General features: G+C 39.2%; 1 protein-coding gene across 2 annotated transcripts; it reads left to right on the forward strand.

The window, feature by feature from the left end:
- Positions 1-4,280: 4,280 nt before the first annotated feature.
- anxa5b (annexin A5b) lies at positions 4,281-13,584 on the forward strand. Of its 2 annotated transcripts, XM_075463193.1 has the most exons (13): positions 4,281-4,451; positions 4,755-4,798; positions 7,457-7,541; positions 7,863-7,957; positions 8,825-8,938; positions 9,071-9,161; positions 9,608-9,687; positions 9,768-9,818; positions 11,339-11,432; positions 11,870-11,965; positions 12,067-12,125; positions 12,977-13,099; positions 13,197-13,584. In XM_075463193.1, exons 2-13 carry the CDS (start codon positions 4,796-4,798, stop codon positions 13,257-13,259), a joined length of 954 nt encoding a protein of 317 aa, XP_075319308.1. In that variant the 5' UTR covers positions 4,281-4,451; positions 4,755-4,795; the 3' UTR covers positions 13,260-13,584. The 2 variants fall into 2 exon arrangements, with proteins under 2 accessions (XP_075319308.1, XP_075319307.1); XM_075463192.1 differs by lacking the exons at positions 4,281-4,451; positions 4,755-4,798 and having other exon boundaries at positions 7,448-7,541.
- Positions 13,585-19,995: the final 6,411 nt, after the last annotated feature.

The raw sequence follows: 19,995 nt of genomic DNA on the forward strand, positions 1-19,995 counted from the left end.
AACACAACACACAAAATCTGGTCCATCTCTGACTTTATCTAAAAGCTGCTGCATAACAAAGTCAAATTGCAGGCGCTTTTCTTTCAACTGCTGCCTATTCAGCTTCATACCTGCTGCAACACGCTGTTTATATTCAACATTTGCATACTGTGTTCTACTCAGTTCCTTCTTCTTGGCTTGATACGTGACATTAGTCCTGTACATGTTCTTACTCAGTTCCTTCTTCTTGGCTTGATACATGACATTAGTCCTGTACATGTTCTTACTCATTTCCTTCTTCTTGGCTTGATACATGACATTAGTCCTGTACATGTTCTTACTCATTTCCTTCTTCTTGGCTTGATACAAAACATTAGTCCTGTACATGTTCTTACTCATTTCCTTCTTCTTGGCTTGATACCTGACATTAGTCCTGTACATGGTTTTACTCATTTCCTTCTTCTTGGCTTGATACCTGACATTAGTCCTGTACGTGGTCTTACTCATCTCCTTCTTCTTGGCTTGATACGTGACATTAGTCCTCAAGATTTTTATTCCTCCCTCGCTTAAGAATAAGCTGGCCAAGTTTGGAGCTGTTACCATAAAATCTGTAGGATGAGTTAGATAAAATGCGAGTTGTGGAAAAAAAAGACGATTACAACCACCAGTAGGTGGCGCTATAGGTGGATGTCACTATGATAATATGTCCACGTTCAAGCTGGGTCCAGCATTCACCGTATGGAGTTTGGGACAGATTGGATAATGTATGTGGGAGTTATAAGCAACTTAATTTTTTTGTGGCGAGTGATGGCGAGTCATCAAACTTTGAGGTGTCGCCACGGCCACGCCCTTTGAGTTTTGAAAAAGTTTCCCCATGAATCCCCCCCCCATGTCTTAAGAGTAACCTGGCCAAGTTTGAAGTCTGTAGCATTAAATCTGTAGGACATGTTCAATCATATGGAAGGCGTGGAATCAGTCAAAAATGGCACGAAAACGCACTTTCCATCCAAAATGGCCACCTTCCTGTGGACGTGGGACCATGGCGGCATGAGACTTTTTTGTGCGTCTGGGCATGATGAATGAGTGTACCGAATTTCGTCGTCCTACGCGAAACTAACCCCATTGCGGGCACCATTTTTAAGCATCGTAGGGGGGCGCTACAGAGTCAATGAGCGACTCCCAAAAATATAAAGTTTAGATTCTTTCATGTCGTCGACTGGCAGGTGGTGCTCGCAAAATTTCCTGAGTTTTCGCATACCTTTTGCAAAGAATAAGAAGACGGAAGACGGAATAATAATCCTTACAGATACAATAGGGTCCTTGCAGTTTCACTGCTCGGTCCCTAATAAACGGTGAGCTCTGACAGTTCACATAGTGTATATGAAGTTATCATTTGGAGGCAAAACAAATCCTGTTGCAATTATCAACATCTTGGAACTTTTCTGATATTTGATGAAGGGCGAACCTGATTGTGTCAGTCTGCGTCCAGTAAAAGCTGATGATCAAAGTCCTCAAAGACAAGAAAAGTATTAACAACTGACCAGGTAGACTTGGACTCAGCGACTGTAAATCCCCATAAAGTTTAAGCCTGGAGTTAATTTACAGACTCCTAATCAACCAGGCAACAGTGTCAGACTTTTGACACCTGTACAGATTTGCACAAGTTGAGATAAATATCATTATCAATGTCATTATTATTATCAACCTTTATTTGTACAGGAAATCTCATTGAGACACTGAGTCTGCTTGCTTTCCGAGCAGGTTAGAGATTAATGTACTTGATCAATCACTACACCATACAAACAAAAAATGGCAATGCTCTCTAAATACAAATTCTACTCCAAAACAGTTGACATATTTGTAGCTATTTTGAGATGTTCATTTAAGTTTGTTTTCATGAACTCTAAAGCAACAGCAAAATTGTTTAGTAGCATTATGCTGGAAATATGTCAGATTTCTGTTGATAATAACAAACAAAATAGCAAATCTTCAGAGAGGGTTATATTTCATATATTCAGTCATTACTGTTTGATCACAAAAGCCACATCTGTACCTTTTTCTATCATGATCCTGACCACACCACAGATTTGATGATGCAAATCTCAAGCCTGCCGTGCAATGTCTTATTACAAAATCTTTGATATTTTGTAGACCTGTGCCAGCTCAATTTCACATCAGAGGTGCAGAACAGGAGTTTCTGTATGGGTTTCTCAATGTGCTCGCTACTGAATACAGACATGTTTAAACCTCCAGTCCACGCAAAAATGCTTTCATTATTGTTTGCTAATTTGAGATGTTTTACTATCACTGTGCATAGTTTGAAACTAGTGAGCTGTTTCATGGTCACCTACTCTGCAATTACCCCTGTGCTAATGTTCGTGCAATGAAAACTAGCTTGAAAAATAATTCTCACGGTTCAATATTTATATTTCTGAGTTTACATACACAGCCTACAGTATTTATTTCATTTAAAGTACTGCTATTAAGTTCAAAAGCACATTTTCATAAGGCCATGCACAGAACCGTAGGCTATATTTGTTTCTAATGTAAATTAATAAACGGAGCAGTCAGTGGCGTAGTGGGTTAAGCAGCCGCCCCATGTACAGAGGCTACAGTCCTCGCTGCAGCTGGCCCCAGTTCGAGTCCCGCACCAGGCGGCCCTTTGCTGCATGTCTCCCCCCTCTCTCTGCTTCCTGTCTCTCTCCAACTGTCCTATCAATAAAGGCATATAAAGCCCCCCCCAAAAAAGTAAATGAATAAACAATGAAGGTCAGCTGAACTTTACCTTTATTTTATTTGAAATATCATTTGTGTTGAAAAAGTGTGCATAACCCTATTCAGACAGATATGTGTGTGTGTTCAATAATTTCTTTGTTTAAACTGATGTTTCGCCCTCGATTTAAATGGAGATTTAAAGGTATGAAGATTCCCAACATGCCAAACCAGAGGGCAACAAAATCAGTAGTGTTCCTGTTATAAACAACCCAAATCACATTTATTTGTTTCCGTGTGGTCATTCATTATGGAGAATGTTTTGTTAGTCTTATCTCCTCATGCCAGTGCCGGTTTCGGAGTCCGGTTTTAGTAAATTTATGTGGCAAACTGTCTACAAGAATCAGAAGCTATTTATTAAACATGATCCTTTCTACAAAGTAATAGAAACAAACTATCATGCTGAGCTTTAAGCCATGATGGCATTAGGTTCCACTTCACAAACATAGTCAGTATTGCTGTCCCCTAGTGTCAGTCACGGACAACTGCCTAAAATGCAGTTGAATCCTCGTGATATCTGTTAACACTTGCTGGTCTCGCACTCACAAACAGTCATGACGCTGAAATAGATAAACATTTTATCGGAACAAATAAGACATTTACCTTTATTATAAGAGATTATATTTGTAGTGCACTGTCACATTACCTTGATTAGACATTGAACTAAGAAAAAGTTGTCAACCATAAACAATGCGTTTCTATTGTTGCAGCCTACATGCTGCACGACTGTAGCATACAGTCTATCACATTGCAGCTGGATCACAGACATTTTACAGCACATCAACATCTGGACTGAGATGGTCTCTCGGTGCATGCTTTAACTTGTGGGCGTTTTCTGACATCTGTCGACAATGTCCTGCTATGTTTTGACATTTAAAGCTGCACTAATCAATATTTAAATATCAGTAATGGATCAAATGTCTAGCATCTCATATCTGTTTGGTCTACACAAACAACAGACAGACAGAGAGCAGCTGTAATGCTCTGGTTTCTGTTTCATTAATTTTGCAGCACAGAAGTTGTAACCTGCAACGTGAGATCAAATTTTCTCCTTTACTCAATAACAGATATACCATTCGAGTTCAACCGCATAAATGTAGATAATTGTGGAAAGTCATTTTTTTTTGTGAAAGAAGCCCCTGGTCAGCACAATAGAGCCCCAAAACAAAATATGGGGAAAAAAAAATATTAGACATAGCATTTGTCAGGTGGTGAGAAAAACAACTCCAGGCTAAATCAAGGCTGAGTGGATTAACAACAACTTTTATTTGATTTTAGTGTCAGCGTTGTGTTTTTTTAGATTCTCAACATCTACAAGCGACAAAACATCCATCAGTGTAGCCTTCACATAACCTTTGTATATTCTGCCGCTGTTACAAAATAAGAAATATGAGAGTTAAAATGACACGGAATTGCCCTCTTTCCACTGGCTCCATGTCTGCGTCCACATCATCTTTATCATAAAACATCATTTCCCAGAGTGCTTTACGGGGAACAGCCCAGCGTGAGAGTTTGTGCGCTCTGGGACGCACTGGGTGTGGTCCGTATAACCAGAGAGTCTCTATAAAACGGCTGTGGAATAACACACTCACTTATCCGAGTGGGCTTCCTTTCCCTCCTCTTCTTTTCCTCTCTTCTTCTCTCGTCGCCGGATCTCTCCGCCTGCTCAGTGAGCTTCATCTGACGGCTGCTGCTCAGCGGTAAGTTTCCATCACGACTAACTTAAAGAAAACCTTTAGAAATGCGTCGCTGCGTCAGCCAGGTGAGAGCAGACAGAGCTGTGGGCAAAAAAAAAAAAAAAAAAAAAAAACCCACACATACTCACAAAGAGAGAAATCTGATCCGGGAGGAAAATTTGACAGCTGCTAGACTGGAGAACAGAGAGCAGGAAAGTTGGTTAAAGCTGACAACAGAAACACTTTCTGAAAAAATGTTTGCGTCAAAAAAATACGTATGAAAATAACGTTTTGACTTCTCTCGTAACCTTTCTTTGTTTTCTGTAGACCTCTCTCTCACCGTCGAAAAATCTTCCAAGACTGTCAAAATGGTAAGTCATTTGCATGTTACCCATTTCTGAGCTCATCTTTTTAAAGGAACAGAGTCACCGAGGAACTGGTGTTCGCTTATCAAATTAATTAGGCCGAAGTCTAGAATAAAAAATCTATGCAAATGTCTGACTGATTAGATTTAACCCTCTGAAGTCAAAGACAACGCCCACTCCTCTCCTTAACATATAAAGCTCTGATTGTTAAAAAAAAAAAAAAAATCTCGGTCTAATTCACTTTTCATTTGTTTTTTTTTTTGGTTTTTTAAAGTTTGGAATAAACATTCCAGCTTTTTATGTTCTTTAAATGTGTGCCCGGAAATATGGCAGTGCATGTCTTTGAGATGAGGAAAACAGTACTGTGGTTCAATGAAGTAACTTCTAATCAGGTGGATTTTGACACAGACGTTGTAAAAGGAGCATTTTCACTCTTTAAACCATTAAGGTTTGACCAGTTTCCATGAGAGTATGGGTGTGTTGGCGCATGCTTGCTGGGCTGTTAAGAGGTTTAGTTTGGGGAAGTCTGGAAGTTTAGTGTATGACTCATGTGGGCTCTGCTCCAGTCGGGTGGGCCTCTGTTGTCTCTCCACCTCTTTCTGCCTTTAATACTTTCATTTCCACATCTGGCTTGGAGTTGATGGCCACCCTCCCTCTCTTAAGGGGAAATCAGTCCTCCTTCTCCTCGGCAGGGTTGGAGTTACAACACCAGTAAAAGACAGACAAAAACTGCTGATACTTCTAAAAGACCTCAGTTGTGATTGTATATTTTTTATATCTCAGTCTGAGGCCATAAATGTAATCTCTTCTTAGGATGACATAAGTCTAAATAAGTAATTGTTGGACAAGTTTTCCCACTCAGGGCTTTTGTGTGATTTTCCTCTGTGCTGCCGACATGAATGCTATAAAAACACATCAGTGAACCACAGTGCTTCCTGGCTACAGTGCACGTGGGCAATGTAGTTTATTTTGAATAAACCTTGAGTGGTGTATAGCAGACAATGCTGCTGCTGTAAACGGTTAATTACAGCACATAATGCCTGCCAGAAATTAGGCCACGACAAAGAGGCTGGTTATTCCTGTTTGAGCGGCATTTGTAAAAACACTGCGCCTCCCACATGTTGTTGTAGTTTGCTGAGCCATTCTTAAAGAGCTCGACTGGACTCATGATCTAATCTTGAGGTTTTACATCTTTCTGAAAGTTTGGGTTTGAAACCGGAGCTGTAAACTGGATTTAAAAAGTGCCGGGGAATTTATGTGTGTGTGTGTGTGTGTGTGTGTGTGTGTGTGTGTGTGTATTTAGTAAACTTAAAACCAGACTTCAATCCACAACTAGAGCATTGTCATGAACATTCTTCACACTACATTTCTGAGAGTTTTATCTTCTGATTACATGTGAAGTAGTCTGTTCTGTTTATAATGATAATAATAATATTACTACATTTTATTGGATTTTCTTTTACATAATCTCACATAGTGACTCCCACTCCAAGAATGAATATTTGATTATTGGTTAGAACATTGACAGAATAAAAAAAATTATCAGCAGATGGTGTTACAAGCAAGTGAGAGAGATGGACTATTTGTTTGCCTTATCTCTTGTGTCTTATGCAGCCTTGCTCATATCCAAGCTCAACTCTAATAGTAATTGTACAGTTCATGATAAAACGATGACAATATGACTGGGCACTTCCTTTCCTTGAAGCATTACGAGGTGGTTTGTGTACAGTCTCCATGGCAGTCACGGTCTATAAATGCAGGAGTTTAAATGACAGGATGTGCTGTCGCAGCCTGTGTTTACATATGGAGAGTCAACATAGCTCCAGCAGCAGCCCGGTGTCACTTTGCTCAGTGAGATCACTCCACTCGTGTCAGACATACCAGTGGAAGTTATCTTCATCGTTGCTGAATTATCTCCCGGGTTGTTTGTCAGCTGTTTGTGTGACGGCTCACTGATTCGATTTTATGTAGCTTGTGGTACTGAGAGTGTTTATGGAAAAGGAAAGCTTCTGGCATTCCTTTCTGCAGCAACAGACAGAATCCTTGTTATTAACGTCGACCTGTTTTTTTTGCGCTTCACACTTTTTTTTCTCCCGATTTTCATGGTCAAAATTCCAGAGACATTCCAGTGGTTTTGCTCTCTCAATTTTCTTCCCTTGAAAAAAAAAAAAAAAGCTGCCCCCTGACTATGTTACTGCTAATGTTTTTGGAACGAGCACACCATAGTCACAAGTTTTATAATATTTTTTTCAGTGTTATCATGCTCTGGTGCCCACCTGCAGATACATTTCTGGTAATCTGACTGAGTTGTGATTTCATTTCAAGTGCTTGAAGAGCAACACTGGAGAACATGAAAATGACTATTATCTTGTAGATTAAAAAACGTTGTGGTTCCATTTTCATGCAAAAACGTGTCAGGGAACCTCTGTTCTATGAAAAAGTTTTGAAACTTAGTTTTGCTTGTGTTTATCTACAGTGTGTTCTGACTACATATTATATTATCTGATACTTGTAATATCTCTGCTTTCTTTTTCTAAGATATTGTCTGCATGTTTTAAGTTGTAGAGCATTCAATAATTTTAGAGACAAAGGATACATAACTTGTATGTAAAGGTGAATGTAAATCTAAGTTCTCTTCCTCTGTTCACATCTTCCATGTTGCAGGCCAGCAGAGGAACTGTGAAAGCCAGCGCTGCTTTCAAGGCCAGTGCAGACGCAGAGGTCCTGCACAAGGCCATGAAAGGGCTGGGTAAGACGCTTGTAGGCGCTGTCAACATGTGTCGGTACCACGTATGTTAGTACCACAGCTCCAACAGACTGACAGTGACTGTTTTGGGAAGTTCCTCTTTAAAGTTACAGTAGTGTTCAAAACTGTCTGTCAGGGTGGAGCTGAACTCGCTCAGACAGCAGTGACTCAAACACATGAACATTGAGGTGAAATTCTACTGACATAAAGCTGTGATTATGTGGGTTAAACAGATATAATCAGGAATCTACGTTATGCAATATGAAAGCATGTGAGAAGAGTTAACACAGCTTGGCTGAGTAATTGTGCTGTTTGTTGCCATAGGGACCGATGAGGATGCCATCTTGCAGCTGGTGACTGCTCGCAGCAACACCCAGAGGCAGGAGATCAAGGCCACCTACAAGACTCTGTATGGAAAGGTCAGACTACATCTTCAACAGCTGTTGAACTGCTTGTTCTGTCAGAGCTCCACCTTTAAGTTTAGAGTCTGTTTCAGACTGAGCAAGCTCTAAAAACAAATTATTCTCAATCAGACTGATTTTCAAATCTCTCTGTGTGGTTTAAACCTTTGTCTTGAATCCACGTGTGTTTAACCCTGTGACCAATGTGGTAAAGGTGGGTAGGCCCTGTGTTATAAACAGTAACATATAGAGAGTGCTTTGCCATGTTTAGTTGACCCAGAAATGGCTCAGTAGTATTTGCGCATTGTTGCATATCCTCTGTTACTTCATATTAGGGAGTATGAATCAGTTCCTAAACCTAGTCAACCTATCTATATAAGGCAACTACTCGCTCATGAGAGGTGAGCAGGTCATGTCTTTGCCTTCCCAAGACAATGAAAATTGACTTGCAGCACACTAGTGGATGTTATGCACATAAGAGGAGATTTAGAAGTGGATATATTGTGTTTAGTAGCTTGTACCCCGGACTACACCAGCATTTACACTAAAATGGTGAACAGAAAAACACAAAAAAGTAACATTATCCTTGTTTGATACCTTGTTAACCAATACATCATCCCCTTAATGTATGGTCTGTAGGATGTAGTCACGACTAGTGGCATAAACTGCATATTACTTTGCAGTATACAGAGGTTTTTTAATCTAATGATCATACATTACATCTCAGATTTAAGACATGACCAGCCATTGGTAGAAAATGCATATACAGAACAGAGAAACTGTACCAGATTTAAAAACACACGGCTGTTGCAAAATCATTATAGTTAGTGCATTACATTACAATGCAGTCACACTGGGGATTTATGTTCTGTATTATCATGTCAGGATCTGATAGATGACCTGAAGGGGGAGCTGGGTGGCAAATTTGAGACCTTGATTGTGGCTCTGATGACCCCACCTCTGGCATATGATGTGACATCACTTCGAAATGCGATCAAGGTGGGTACTGAAGTTAACAAATATGACATTTGTTAAAGTTGTCACATGTTCTTTAGGGCTTTCACTGCGGACATCAGTTTGGGCATGAGCATCCAGTGTGGCATTTGTGACATTTCCCTCTTTGACCTACAGGGAGCAGGAACAGATGAGAAGGTGCTGGTGGAGATACTTGCTTCCAGGACAACTCAGCAGGTGAAGGACATCGCCGCTGCCTACAGACAGGGTAACACATCCACAGACACACACTTGAGCATCACTACCTCTGAACAAAACAAACACAATCAAAACCAAAAGTGAATCAGCCTTTCAGAACAGCTCATAAATCTCTCTTTCTCAGATAAAGCAGGGCAGCTTGGACTCCGTTTTGGAGTCATATCCTTCACTTTGTCAGGTTTTTTATGGGCCCTCTGTTTTCAGTGAATGTAGCTAAAGTCAGTGAAAAAAAGACGTCTAGATAGCGCTTTAAGCCAATTGGCATATTAATGAGGTCAATGCGTTGAGGGCTTTGTGCTAGCCCTCGTCTCCTGCTCTTTGCTCATCTCCTACTCTCTGTGTTCACATAAACGGTATACTGATACAGCAGAATTTACAATAAAGCTGCTCTTATTTGGATATTTCTCTGTTTCTATGTCTTACACATGTGTTGTGTATCTGTGTGCCTGCCATTAGAGTATGATGATGACCTGGAAGAGGATGTATGTGGTGACACTGCAGGTCACTTCAAGAGGCTCCTGGTCATCTTGCTTCAGGTAAGTGTGATCCTTTCCTTTCCTCTTTTGTTGTCGTCTCTCCTCTCCTCTGTTGACAGAAGCATTTTCTCTCTTCTCAGGCAAGCAGGCAGATAGGGATCCAGCAGGGAAACATTGAGGCTGATGCTCAGGTGAGTCAGAAAACCGCTTTGCGTTCCCACTGTACAAAGGGGACCCTCAGGGGTGGGCGTAGTGCGTGCCGAACTGTAAATAGCATCCATAATTTACCTAACTTATTGCACCTATTCTAGCACTAGTTATGCTCTTAGCTGTTTGTTTTTTTTTCTTGTGACCTGAAGTTCTTTTGCCTACCGATGTGGAACACACTTATTGTAAGTCGCTTTGGATAAAAGCGTCTGCAAAATGACCGTAATGTAATGTACAGTCTCCTCACCAACAACGGAAAGCAGAGCCTGAAACCGGTCCTGTGTGCTAGGTACCATGGGACCGGTACGCTTTCGTGGTAGTGGAAACACTGAAATAAGCGAACCGTTCTGAACCAACCCGTACCGGACTGCATAGTGGAAACGAGGCTTTAGTGACACAGGTGGGCAATGGGCAACATTACAGATCTTTGACACTTGATGATGGTAGTGGTGGTCAAATTATATGTTTTATATACCCTATATATATTTTATTCAAGAAAAAATGGGTCTGGGTTATTATGGGCTGATTTAGCTTTATCTGACTCTCTTCTTTGTTGCCTTCCTGAATGAGAATAGGTAACTGTAACTTCTGCAGTTGTAGTTTCTTTCACTATGTGCGAGTATTGTGCCTCCAAATGTTTGGAGGATTTAAAGAAATGGTTGATACTAGTGGAACAGAAGCAGAGATATGCTGACAGGACATTTGTTCTTCCTCTGTGTTCATTAGTTGCCATAAATTTAAGTTGGTTTTATTTGATTTTTTTTATTGATTTTTAGCAGATTTTAAAATGCACACACCCACCAAAAGGTCACATCCCAAACCATCCATCAGCAGGCAGTGCAATATGCAGAATTTTAAACATGTAAGATTCGCACAGGAATACAAGGTAGTAAAACACTCACCTTTCTCATCGTGTATACAGGCATTAGTATCTGCTTTATCACTTAGAGTGTGGCTCTGTTTCTCCGGTAGGAGAAGAGACTAAATCTGGGATGTCTACATGTACACCAGGGGATTGAACAAAATGTTGCAAATGTAGATTTGCTGTCTGTATCAAAAAGATATGGTCCAGCATAATGGATGAAGAGAGCATCAGTGGTGACCTCTTGGATGGACATTATTTCTACATCCAGTACTTTTTTGCTAAACTCTCAGTCTTTAGGACTCCTAGATCACATCTCATCACAGGGTTTTAAATGATCATAAGCTGAGGAATTTGATTTCTGGCTGTAGTGCTCAGCTCGTTACCGAAGTTATAAAAAAAAGTATATTTTTATGGTTTGTTTTCTTTGATTTATTTTGTTGAAATCCACAACAAGTCATCGACTTGGCTCTTAATAATAAAGTAAATCAAACTAGCAGGTGCCTTTTATTAGCCAAAATATTTGATTCAAGGTACTTAAATGAATGGTTGCAACGATTTTAGTGCTATAATTGCATTGCAGGGAAATTGGCATGTATGTAAGTAGTGTATAAGTAATCTGTTGGGTTTTTGTGATTTCAGGCTCTCTTTAAGGCAGGAGAGCAGAAGTTTGGCACTGATGAACAGTCGTTTGTTACCATCCTTGGCAACCGCAGTGCCGAACACCTGAGAAAAGGTTTGTGACTGTCACACATGGCAATTATTGAACTTAGTTAAGAATATGATTTGTTTGTGGTGACTGTTTGGACTGAGTTTGACTAAGCCTTTTGCTCTCTGGGATTAGACATAGAAAGGTAAATCCCCAGGTTTGCTTGAGTTTAGCTTTGATTTATAAACTTTGTGTTGCATACAGGGGATATTGGAGCTGAACAGACACAGAAAACTTCCTGTACATGATCTCATAGTAGTATTCTTTTTTTTTCTTTTTTTTTTTTTGACCCCATTTTTTTTTTGTATTTTGATGTCAAATTACTCTGCATATTAAAGTAAAAGGTGCTGATTACTACATGAAAAATGGTCCTGAGGAATGTATGAGATTATCCACTGGTTGAGCTTCCAGACATCACTGACCACGTGTAGTGTGGTCAGACTAATTCTGAGCGTGTCTTTCAGTATTCGATGCTTACATGAAGCTCTCTGGATATGAGATGGAGGAGAGTATCAAGAGAGAGACATCTGGAAACCTGAGAGACCTGCTTCTTGCCGTGGGTACGAAAACTAGAAACCCGTTAATGTGGACTTGTCCTTTTGCTTATTCACTGTTTCCCAATTTACAATCAATGCCTGTTCTTTTTGCTTTTCTTGTAAAGTGAAATGTGCCAGGAGTGTTCCAGCCTATTTTGCTGAGACTCTCTACTATGCCATGAAGGTAAGACAACAGATATTTGTGGTGGATTGGTGGCGCTGTATCTGAATTTCTGTCCAAATACTGTTTAAAAAGTTGGGGGTTTTTTTAGAGTTTATTGTACAAGTGAAAACAAAATCTCCTTAAAGAATCACAGGTAACTGTTGGCATTTTAATGACTTTAAATATTCCATCTCATCATACACATTTCTGGAGAGTGATCAGGTGACTTTTTCAGAAAGGTGAACGATCCTAATGATAAACGTTTTAGTTGGATTTTATACAAACACACAACATGATTAGATTACTGAGATTGGTTTATGAAAGCTACAAATATATTTCTTTATTCATTTGATATTTTATGTGATTACTCTGTGTGTGGCAGCGTAGTAATGGGCGAGTTTTACTTCAAGTAGGTTTCAAGCGGTAAATAATTCACTGTGAACTACTGTGGGTGGATCATAGTTAGCTGTTAAAGTTAATTTCTATAAGAATTGTTTTTAAAACAATATTCACATAGGCTCAGAAGGGCTGAAATGTTGGTATGATCAATACATTGTGATACTGAGCAGAGAGCAGGGTTTTCTTTTTTCTTTTTAGACCAATACGGCCTCTGCCAACACACCAGCTACTTTTGATCCATTTACAAACAATCAAAATATTAATCCAAATATTTCTACAGTTTGTAAAACAAATCTTTGTTTCACATATGTGTTTATAGCACTTCCAGAGCGCTTTCTGTCTCACATGAGGTCTGTATTGTGATCACAGTGTGCACTGTGGACTGTAAGGAATCGCTCTGTTGTCATTTATAGATGTTTTTGGAGTATATAGTTATTCCAGTTTTTTTTTTTTTTTTTATGTCTTTGTTTCAGGGTGCAGGCACTGATGATGACACCCTGATTAGGGTTATGGTGACTCGCAGTGAAGTGGACTTGCTGGACATCAGAGCTGAGTTCAGGAAGAAGTTTGCCTGCTCTCTGCATTCGATGATCAAGGTACGTACCCACACACACGCTTACACTGTCCGCCATAAATCTATTAGGTGTTGTTATTACCTCTTTTTACAGTTATTACTATTTTTTTTTGTCACAGGGAGACACTGGCGGTGACTACCGCAAGGCTTTACTTATGCTCTGTGGAGGAGATGATGCGTAACCATGACAATAGGAACACACCTGAAGTGCCTCCTCCCTACGAGGGCCCTGTTGGCTATCGGCTGACTGAAACAAGAAGCTAACACAAACTTTGTTTTTTATGACAGTGACGGCCTATCTGGTCTTTTAACTGACTCCAAACTATGTCTGTGAAAGGTAGCTAACATTTTGTCCAAATTAATGCAGCTTTGGGTCAACTAATAACTACAACGTAACCGGTGTCATATCATTCATTTATAATGGTGAAGTATCAGAAGACAGTTGTTTTGTTTGCACTTTGTATGGCAGAACCAATTTATACAATATTAAATGTTTCAGTTAATGAAGGTCAATGGTGAGTTTATTGTTTCCTATCTCGTGTCTACAAACCCCTGAGAAAAATTATGGAATCGCCGCACTAAACAGGTTGTTCATTCAGTTTCTTTTATTTAAAAAAACAAAATAAAGCACAGATATAAACCAAACAATTATTTAGTACCTCAATATTCTGGCTTTGGAGTCACCTTGTGAATTGCATTTCTAAAAAAAAAGTGTGAATACTAATGCTAATGAATCTGCAGTTAAAGGAGAGTGCTTGCAGAGCTTATCGAGCTGTTGCACCTGGATGATTGACAGAAAACATGACCTCAACAACTGAGCTGTCAGTGGAAACAATGGAGGGAATTATGAAATTCCCTCAAGAAGGTAATTCAACTCATCGTGTGGGAAAAGATGTTTGTTGTTTCCAGTCAGCTGTTTCTAAAATCTGGAGCAGGTAAGAACAAAATATGAAGGTTGTAAAAGGGAAATGTATGGGTTGACTGAGGCAGACATCTCAAAAGAAATGCAAAGATATGCAGAAATCTCAAAGCAGAATTCCTTATAAGGTGAAAACGCACTACAAATAAGAAACGGCAGTCAGTGTTTGTGACCGAACCGTCAGAAACTGGCCGAAGGAAGTGGGATTTACATCCAGAAAAGCTAAACGGAAACCATCACTGACACCTGAACTGAAGGTGACTGAGGGGGAAAAAAGCACATATCCACAGTCACTGATAATATGGGGTTGAGGTCGGGTTAAAGGCCTGGGGAAATGGCAGTCATTATCTCTACAGTAAATGCACATGTGGACATTGAAAATCTAGAGACTTTTCTTATTCCAACAATCAAAATAAGGTTTGTTGATACTGAGGTATTTTATCAGGATCATAGCATCTCTCCAGAGAGTAGAGTTCATACTTTTGTTTAGAAAAGATATACAAACTCAATGATATGCCCAGTAAACAGTCCGGATCTCAGTTTCATTAAAAAATTTACAATGGAAATAGTATAAAATGGTCCATGACAAGGCGCCAAACTGCAAAGCTGATCTGTTAACTGCTATACATCAAAGTGGGAACCCGACTGATGAGGAATATTGTTTTTCATCAGTGAAGTCCTTGAAGAAATCAAGGTGGGAAAAAAAAGTGGAGGTGCAACAATTTGTGATTGTAATTTCTCTTTTCCTTCTACTACATCGGCAATAAAGCAAAAAATAATTCATTTTTAAAGAAAATTGTTCTGTGCCATTTCTGTGTTTTCTTTATGTCTTCTATCTACAAAATAAAACAAGCTGAATTAATACCTAAATTGTGGGGTTTCCATCATTTTTGCCGGTGGTTGTAAAACTTTCCTGCAGCCAGGACATGCTGTAGGTTTCAGATAATCATGCACAGGTGTTCTGTGGCCACAAGAGGGAGAAAGAACAGCATGGATGGAAAGAAGAGACACGCTGTTGACCTGTAAATATCATCATAGCTTCATTCTGCAACAGAACAAAGTGAGAAAATACTAAGTACCAGGTATTTGATCTATTTATTGTAGAAAAACAGATATTAGGTCTCATCTTATCACGCTCTTTGTCTTTCTAACTGACAAACACGTTTTACTCAGTAGAAGAAAACCTAGAGCTTCACCCCCTCAAACAGAGTCTTGCATGTACAAACATGCATGCGTGTCCGACCCTTCTTCACAACACGAGAAGGATGTGGAAGTCACACAGAGTACGAAAGGCTTCCCATTCTGATGAGACTGATTGATTGATTGAATTAACTTTTTATTTTTTATTTGGTGAAAACAAAGCAGTACAGCTGTTACAAAATGTAGAGAGCTAAATAGCCATCCAGTTCATTTCTAAACACGGCACTAATTTGTTGACAGTCAGTTGTTTGTCAGTTGCCTTTTTCTGTAACGTCAACTGGAAAAACCTCTTTCACACAAACTGAAGGAGGGCATATCATCAACCAGTATTGCAGTGTTGTGATGGATTTCAGTCGACTTTAGACATGAACAGAGGCCCAGTTAAATGTTCAGGCCAAACTATATCTGTAGCTCATCTCAGCTGTGCAGGTAAAGTTACTGAATGATCAATCTTAACATTTGCAATCATTTGTTCCAGCATCAAGAGTGTTAAAAAGTAGTTTGAATTCATCCAGTGAAACAGGTCTTTAAGATTCAGGCAGTTAGTGCTCTAGGTACAACTTAATGGAGAAGGAGAAAAAAAAACAATGGTTTGAAGAACTTCTTGAATTTTTTTGTAGGTAGGGAACACCTAGACAGAACCCACTAAGATACAGTCTCAGTTTCAGAATTAAATGTACAGCTGACAGATGGGAGATTAAGAGCTTTGATTTAGCTTTGGAGAGCAACTTGTGTTTTGTTTAAGTTTTAAATCACACAAGATCTGCTGAACAATACTATAACCTGGTTGTAGTTGAGAGCCTGACTAAGTGTAAGAGTGCAACACAGTAGATCGTAGTATCGTGAGCGTAAAAGTGGGAATTGCCGTTTGATAGTCGATCAAGACTGTTCACTCATGAAATGAAAAGCAGTCATTCCAGGATAAGTGATCCCTGAAAAACACCTTTGATTACACTGGGGTGGCTCAAAGGGGCACATTTTACCTTCATATAGCCAAAAGTGTCACACTGTTGGAGAGATCATTTTCAAACCACCCAACATCATGTTCACAGTTTAACACTGATAAGTATATGCTTTAATATATAAGATTAAAAGCATTAGCATTAGCGTTACATTTTTTTAATTTTGGTTGTCTTTTCCAAATACAAGATGGTAAGTGAAAACACTGAATTTTGAATTCTTTCATCTGTTTTTCCTTACAGTTTAGTTTACTTTACAGTTTTGCTCTCATGAACTCATATATTCCATTGCTTTATCCTATTTTTCATTCATTTTGCATATTTCTGTAGCATTTTTATCAGTTTATAGTGAAAAGGACTTACACAAAGCTTGAAGACGATCACTGCTTGTACCAGAGCACTCGTGGAGGATTTTTGTGTGCAACTTTGTGTCTTAACCTTATCATTATTAAAATAAATCAGTACCAGGACAAAAGCCAAAACGTTCTCAGTAAAATCATCTCAGAATTTTTTTTTTCTTTGTGCCTCAGTGTATGTGCGTTCGTGAACGTCTGTATGGAAGTGTGTGTGTGTGTGTGGGGGGGGGATTAAAGGAGAGGTCATCTCAGGTTTTGGTACACCACTCCACCACTCTCTGTTATTTTTTGCGCAGAAGTAGTTGCCGCAGATTGTTGCCACAGAAACAGACAGCCAATAACATGGTCTGAACAGCAGGGTGTGGGGTCAGACCACCTCGAGCCACAGGAAAACAATACCTCAGACTCCTCCCACATCGCTGCCTTGCATGTTTTGGGTGTTGGAGACAGTGAGTGGGTGTGCGTTCAGTCAGCTTTGTAGGTCAGATATTGGGTACTTAGTGGAGCATTGAGTTATGTTTTGATGAGGGCTTTTTTATGCCATGCTGATGTGCAGCTTTCACAGAGGGTGAAGTACGAGCAGCGGATCACATTCAAGTTGGCTCGACGAAGTCTGTCCTTCAGTGATGATTATACACTAGTTGAAGTGTAAAGATGATGATGAAGATGAATGGCTTCAAATTGTTGGGTTAAATGAATCTTTGTCCTTCTTTATTGTGTCACTAAATGTGGAAACTTGCACAAAGAGGAAGATCGCTCACATGTTACCAGAAATGCAAAAACTGCCATCTTGCATACTACACATGATGTATTCAGTCATACAAATCAATTCAAATAACTAACTGATTCATTGTTGGCCAAAAGAAAATAATTGACAACTATTTTAAAGTCAATCGGTCATCATGATTTGCATTTATTTTTGGGGGAGAATTGTCTTCCTTAGTGTCTTAAATGATGATAAACTGAAGATCTTTTCAATTTTACAGTATTGTATGGACACAACCAATGGATTATTCAACAAGATCATCAATAAAACTAATTACTAAACTAAAAGTACTTTAAGCTGTACCCCTACATATCATCACTATATCTTGACAAATGAATGAAAAAAGAAAGAAAGAGTAAAGAAGCAATAAATCAGCCAGTAACACACTGACTGTGCCTTGCTTAAAAAGTGTCATCGGTTGCCATAGTAGTAACATATGATACTTGGTTCTGGAATGGTGATAACCAGGTTGGAAAGTGTTAATGTGCTCTAATGTCTCCAAATCCATTTAACTCAAAATGATTTTTATTAGATTCACCCTTTACATCCTGATTTTGATATAGCAATGCAATAAGTTTTTATCAACGTTATTATTTTCCTCAAGTTATAGTCATTTTAAAAAACTATCCAAAAAAAGGAAGATTGAACTTTTTTTCCCCTGTTGTACACATAGTCTAACAAAGACTCGCTGCTTTGACACCAAAGTCTTAAATGCTTAGAGGAGGAATGTCGAGATTAAAAGGAAGACCTAACAAACACTAGAACAAATCTTTAAATACGTGTGCACTGGTAAAATGGGTTATGAAGGCCCTTGTTTATACAATCCATTCTTATAGGCTTTGGCAGAATGGCAGTGTTGGGTAACCTGGGAATGAGAACAGGAAACACAGTCGACATGGTTTTGTGTCTTTGGACACAGATTAGACTGAAAAGGTAACAGGAGTCATTGTCAAACCTCAAAAGCTTTATTTGTTTTTTGACTAGTCAAAGGCTGGTGCTTTCATAGGTGCTTGTATAGTTTGTAAAACATGGGCATTATCTGCTTCAGTTAGAGGAAGAAACAAGATGAGACATGCGCTGATTACACTGGATACGACAGGAAGAAAGACACACATACCGTACATGAATATGACTCAGATGAGTTGATGATTATTGACAATAACAGGTTTCCTGCAGGCTCCTTTTCACTCCATTAAGACATTAGAGGGGGTTGGTGACCTTTCAAGTTTATTCGTCCTGACAGGACTGCTATTGTGTTGCATGCAGAGGCTTTACACATCACCGAAAACTGTGCAACGCCTGATTAAAGGAGCACTCTGTGAAATATGTACATGTCGAAGTTAGTCCATGAATGTGGGGAACAACACGCAGTTTGAGAAATCATTTTTCTTTTTGGTACTCATTCATCGATACTTAGAGAGTGTAATGTGACAAAAAAATGTATTAGTTATATAGCAAACCACTTTAAGATGTAAACTCTTGTATTTCGAAAATGTTTTTAAGAAGAACATATTTATGGACACAACCTCATAGACCACCAGAAACAAACATAAAAGAAAAAATCTAAATGGCAACCTGTTGCATTTACATATTTTTTACACTGGAGAGAGCTGGAAAGTGTTTTTCTTCTGTTTGTCCATCAGCTTCTATACTTACAGTACTATAAGCCTATTCCACCAAAAAACATAAATTATAAGTAGTGGGAAATTAAACACACACACACTTTACTTCTGAAATAGCAAATATGTCCATGATCCAACTGTCCACTTTCTATTAATGTGTGTGTTAAAGATCATAAATCAGGCCTGTTCACCTTTTAGTGTGTGAAACAAACTGTGGCATTGTGGATTGGAGATCAACCAAAGACACACCCAGCAATTGTAATGATTCAGAAACATCACCTTTGACTGGATTCAACAATCGACCTTCCAACTGGTGGATAGTCACTCTACCTGGTGAGCAAGAGCTACCCCAAGATGCAAGATTAAAACCTCAACTCTTATGTGTCTAACCCTGGCTACAGAGACTGTTTTGGTCTTTCTGATGTAGCTAAGAAAAAGCACATTGTGAGTGTTCATCTTAAAATTCTCATATGTGTCCTATTCTGTGAAACAGGGAAATTCAGGGTGACTTTGTTCACTTTTACTCCCCTGAGATTAAAACTTTGCATCCTGCCTATCTTGCATTTAAACCCCGGCTGGTATCAGGGTTTAACGTGATTTTGTTTTGATGATGGACGGTCTCAGCTCCCGGCTGGGGCCTTTCTGTGTGGAGTTTGCATGTTCTCCCCATGTATGCGTGGGTTCTCTCTGGGTACTCCAGATCATTGCCTAAATGAAGAAAGGTGTTGGAGTGTCCTGTCCCACTTAATTCATATGCTTTGGAGAGTGTGATGATAATTCCATTGATTTCATGTGCATTAATGGAAACTACTGTAATGTGTCAGAGTGAGTCAAGAGGCTGCTTTTCAACTGCAGCCACTGAACAGATGTTTCAGGGTCACCGATCATAAGCAAGCAGAACATTATTGAGAACAATATTATTTAAGATCACCTCATATTACAAATACAAAAAAATATAATCTGGGACAAAAATTTTAAGAAATGAAGACCATGAATGGCCACACCACCCTGCGTTGACAGACTGAGAAGGTGTGCACCGTGAACAGAATGCGCATGTCTGCATTGCACAATGAAAAGCCAATGGCATGACTTGAGA

Source organism: Odontesthes bonariensis, chromosome 4 (assembly GCF_027942865.1).
Source record: "Odontesthes bonariensis isolate fOdoBon6 chromosome 4, fOdoBon6.hap1, whole genome shotgun sequence".
In the NCBI taxonomy this organism is placed as follows: Eukaryota; Metazoa; Chordata; class Actinopteri; order Atheriniformes; family Atherinopsidae; genus Odontesthes; species Odontesthes bonariensis.

Bases quoted from the DNA above. Each gene is read 5' to 3' on its own strand.
- anxa5b (XM_075463192.1), top strand. From the start codon at position 7,448: ATGTTGCAGGCCAGCAGAGGAACTGTGAAAGCCAGCGCTGCTTTCAAG. The intron at 7,542-7,862 runs GTAAGACGCTTG...TTGTTGCCATAG, and splicing joins CAAGGCCATGAAAGGGCTGG to GGACCGATGAGGATGCCATC. The intron at 9,162-9,607 runs GTAACACATCCA...GCCTGCCATTAG, and splicing joins CGCCGCTGCCTACAGACAGG to AGTATGATGATGACCTGGAA.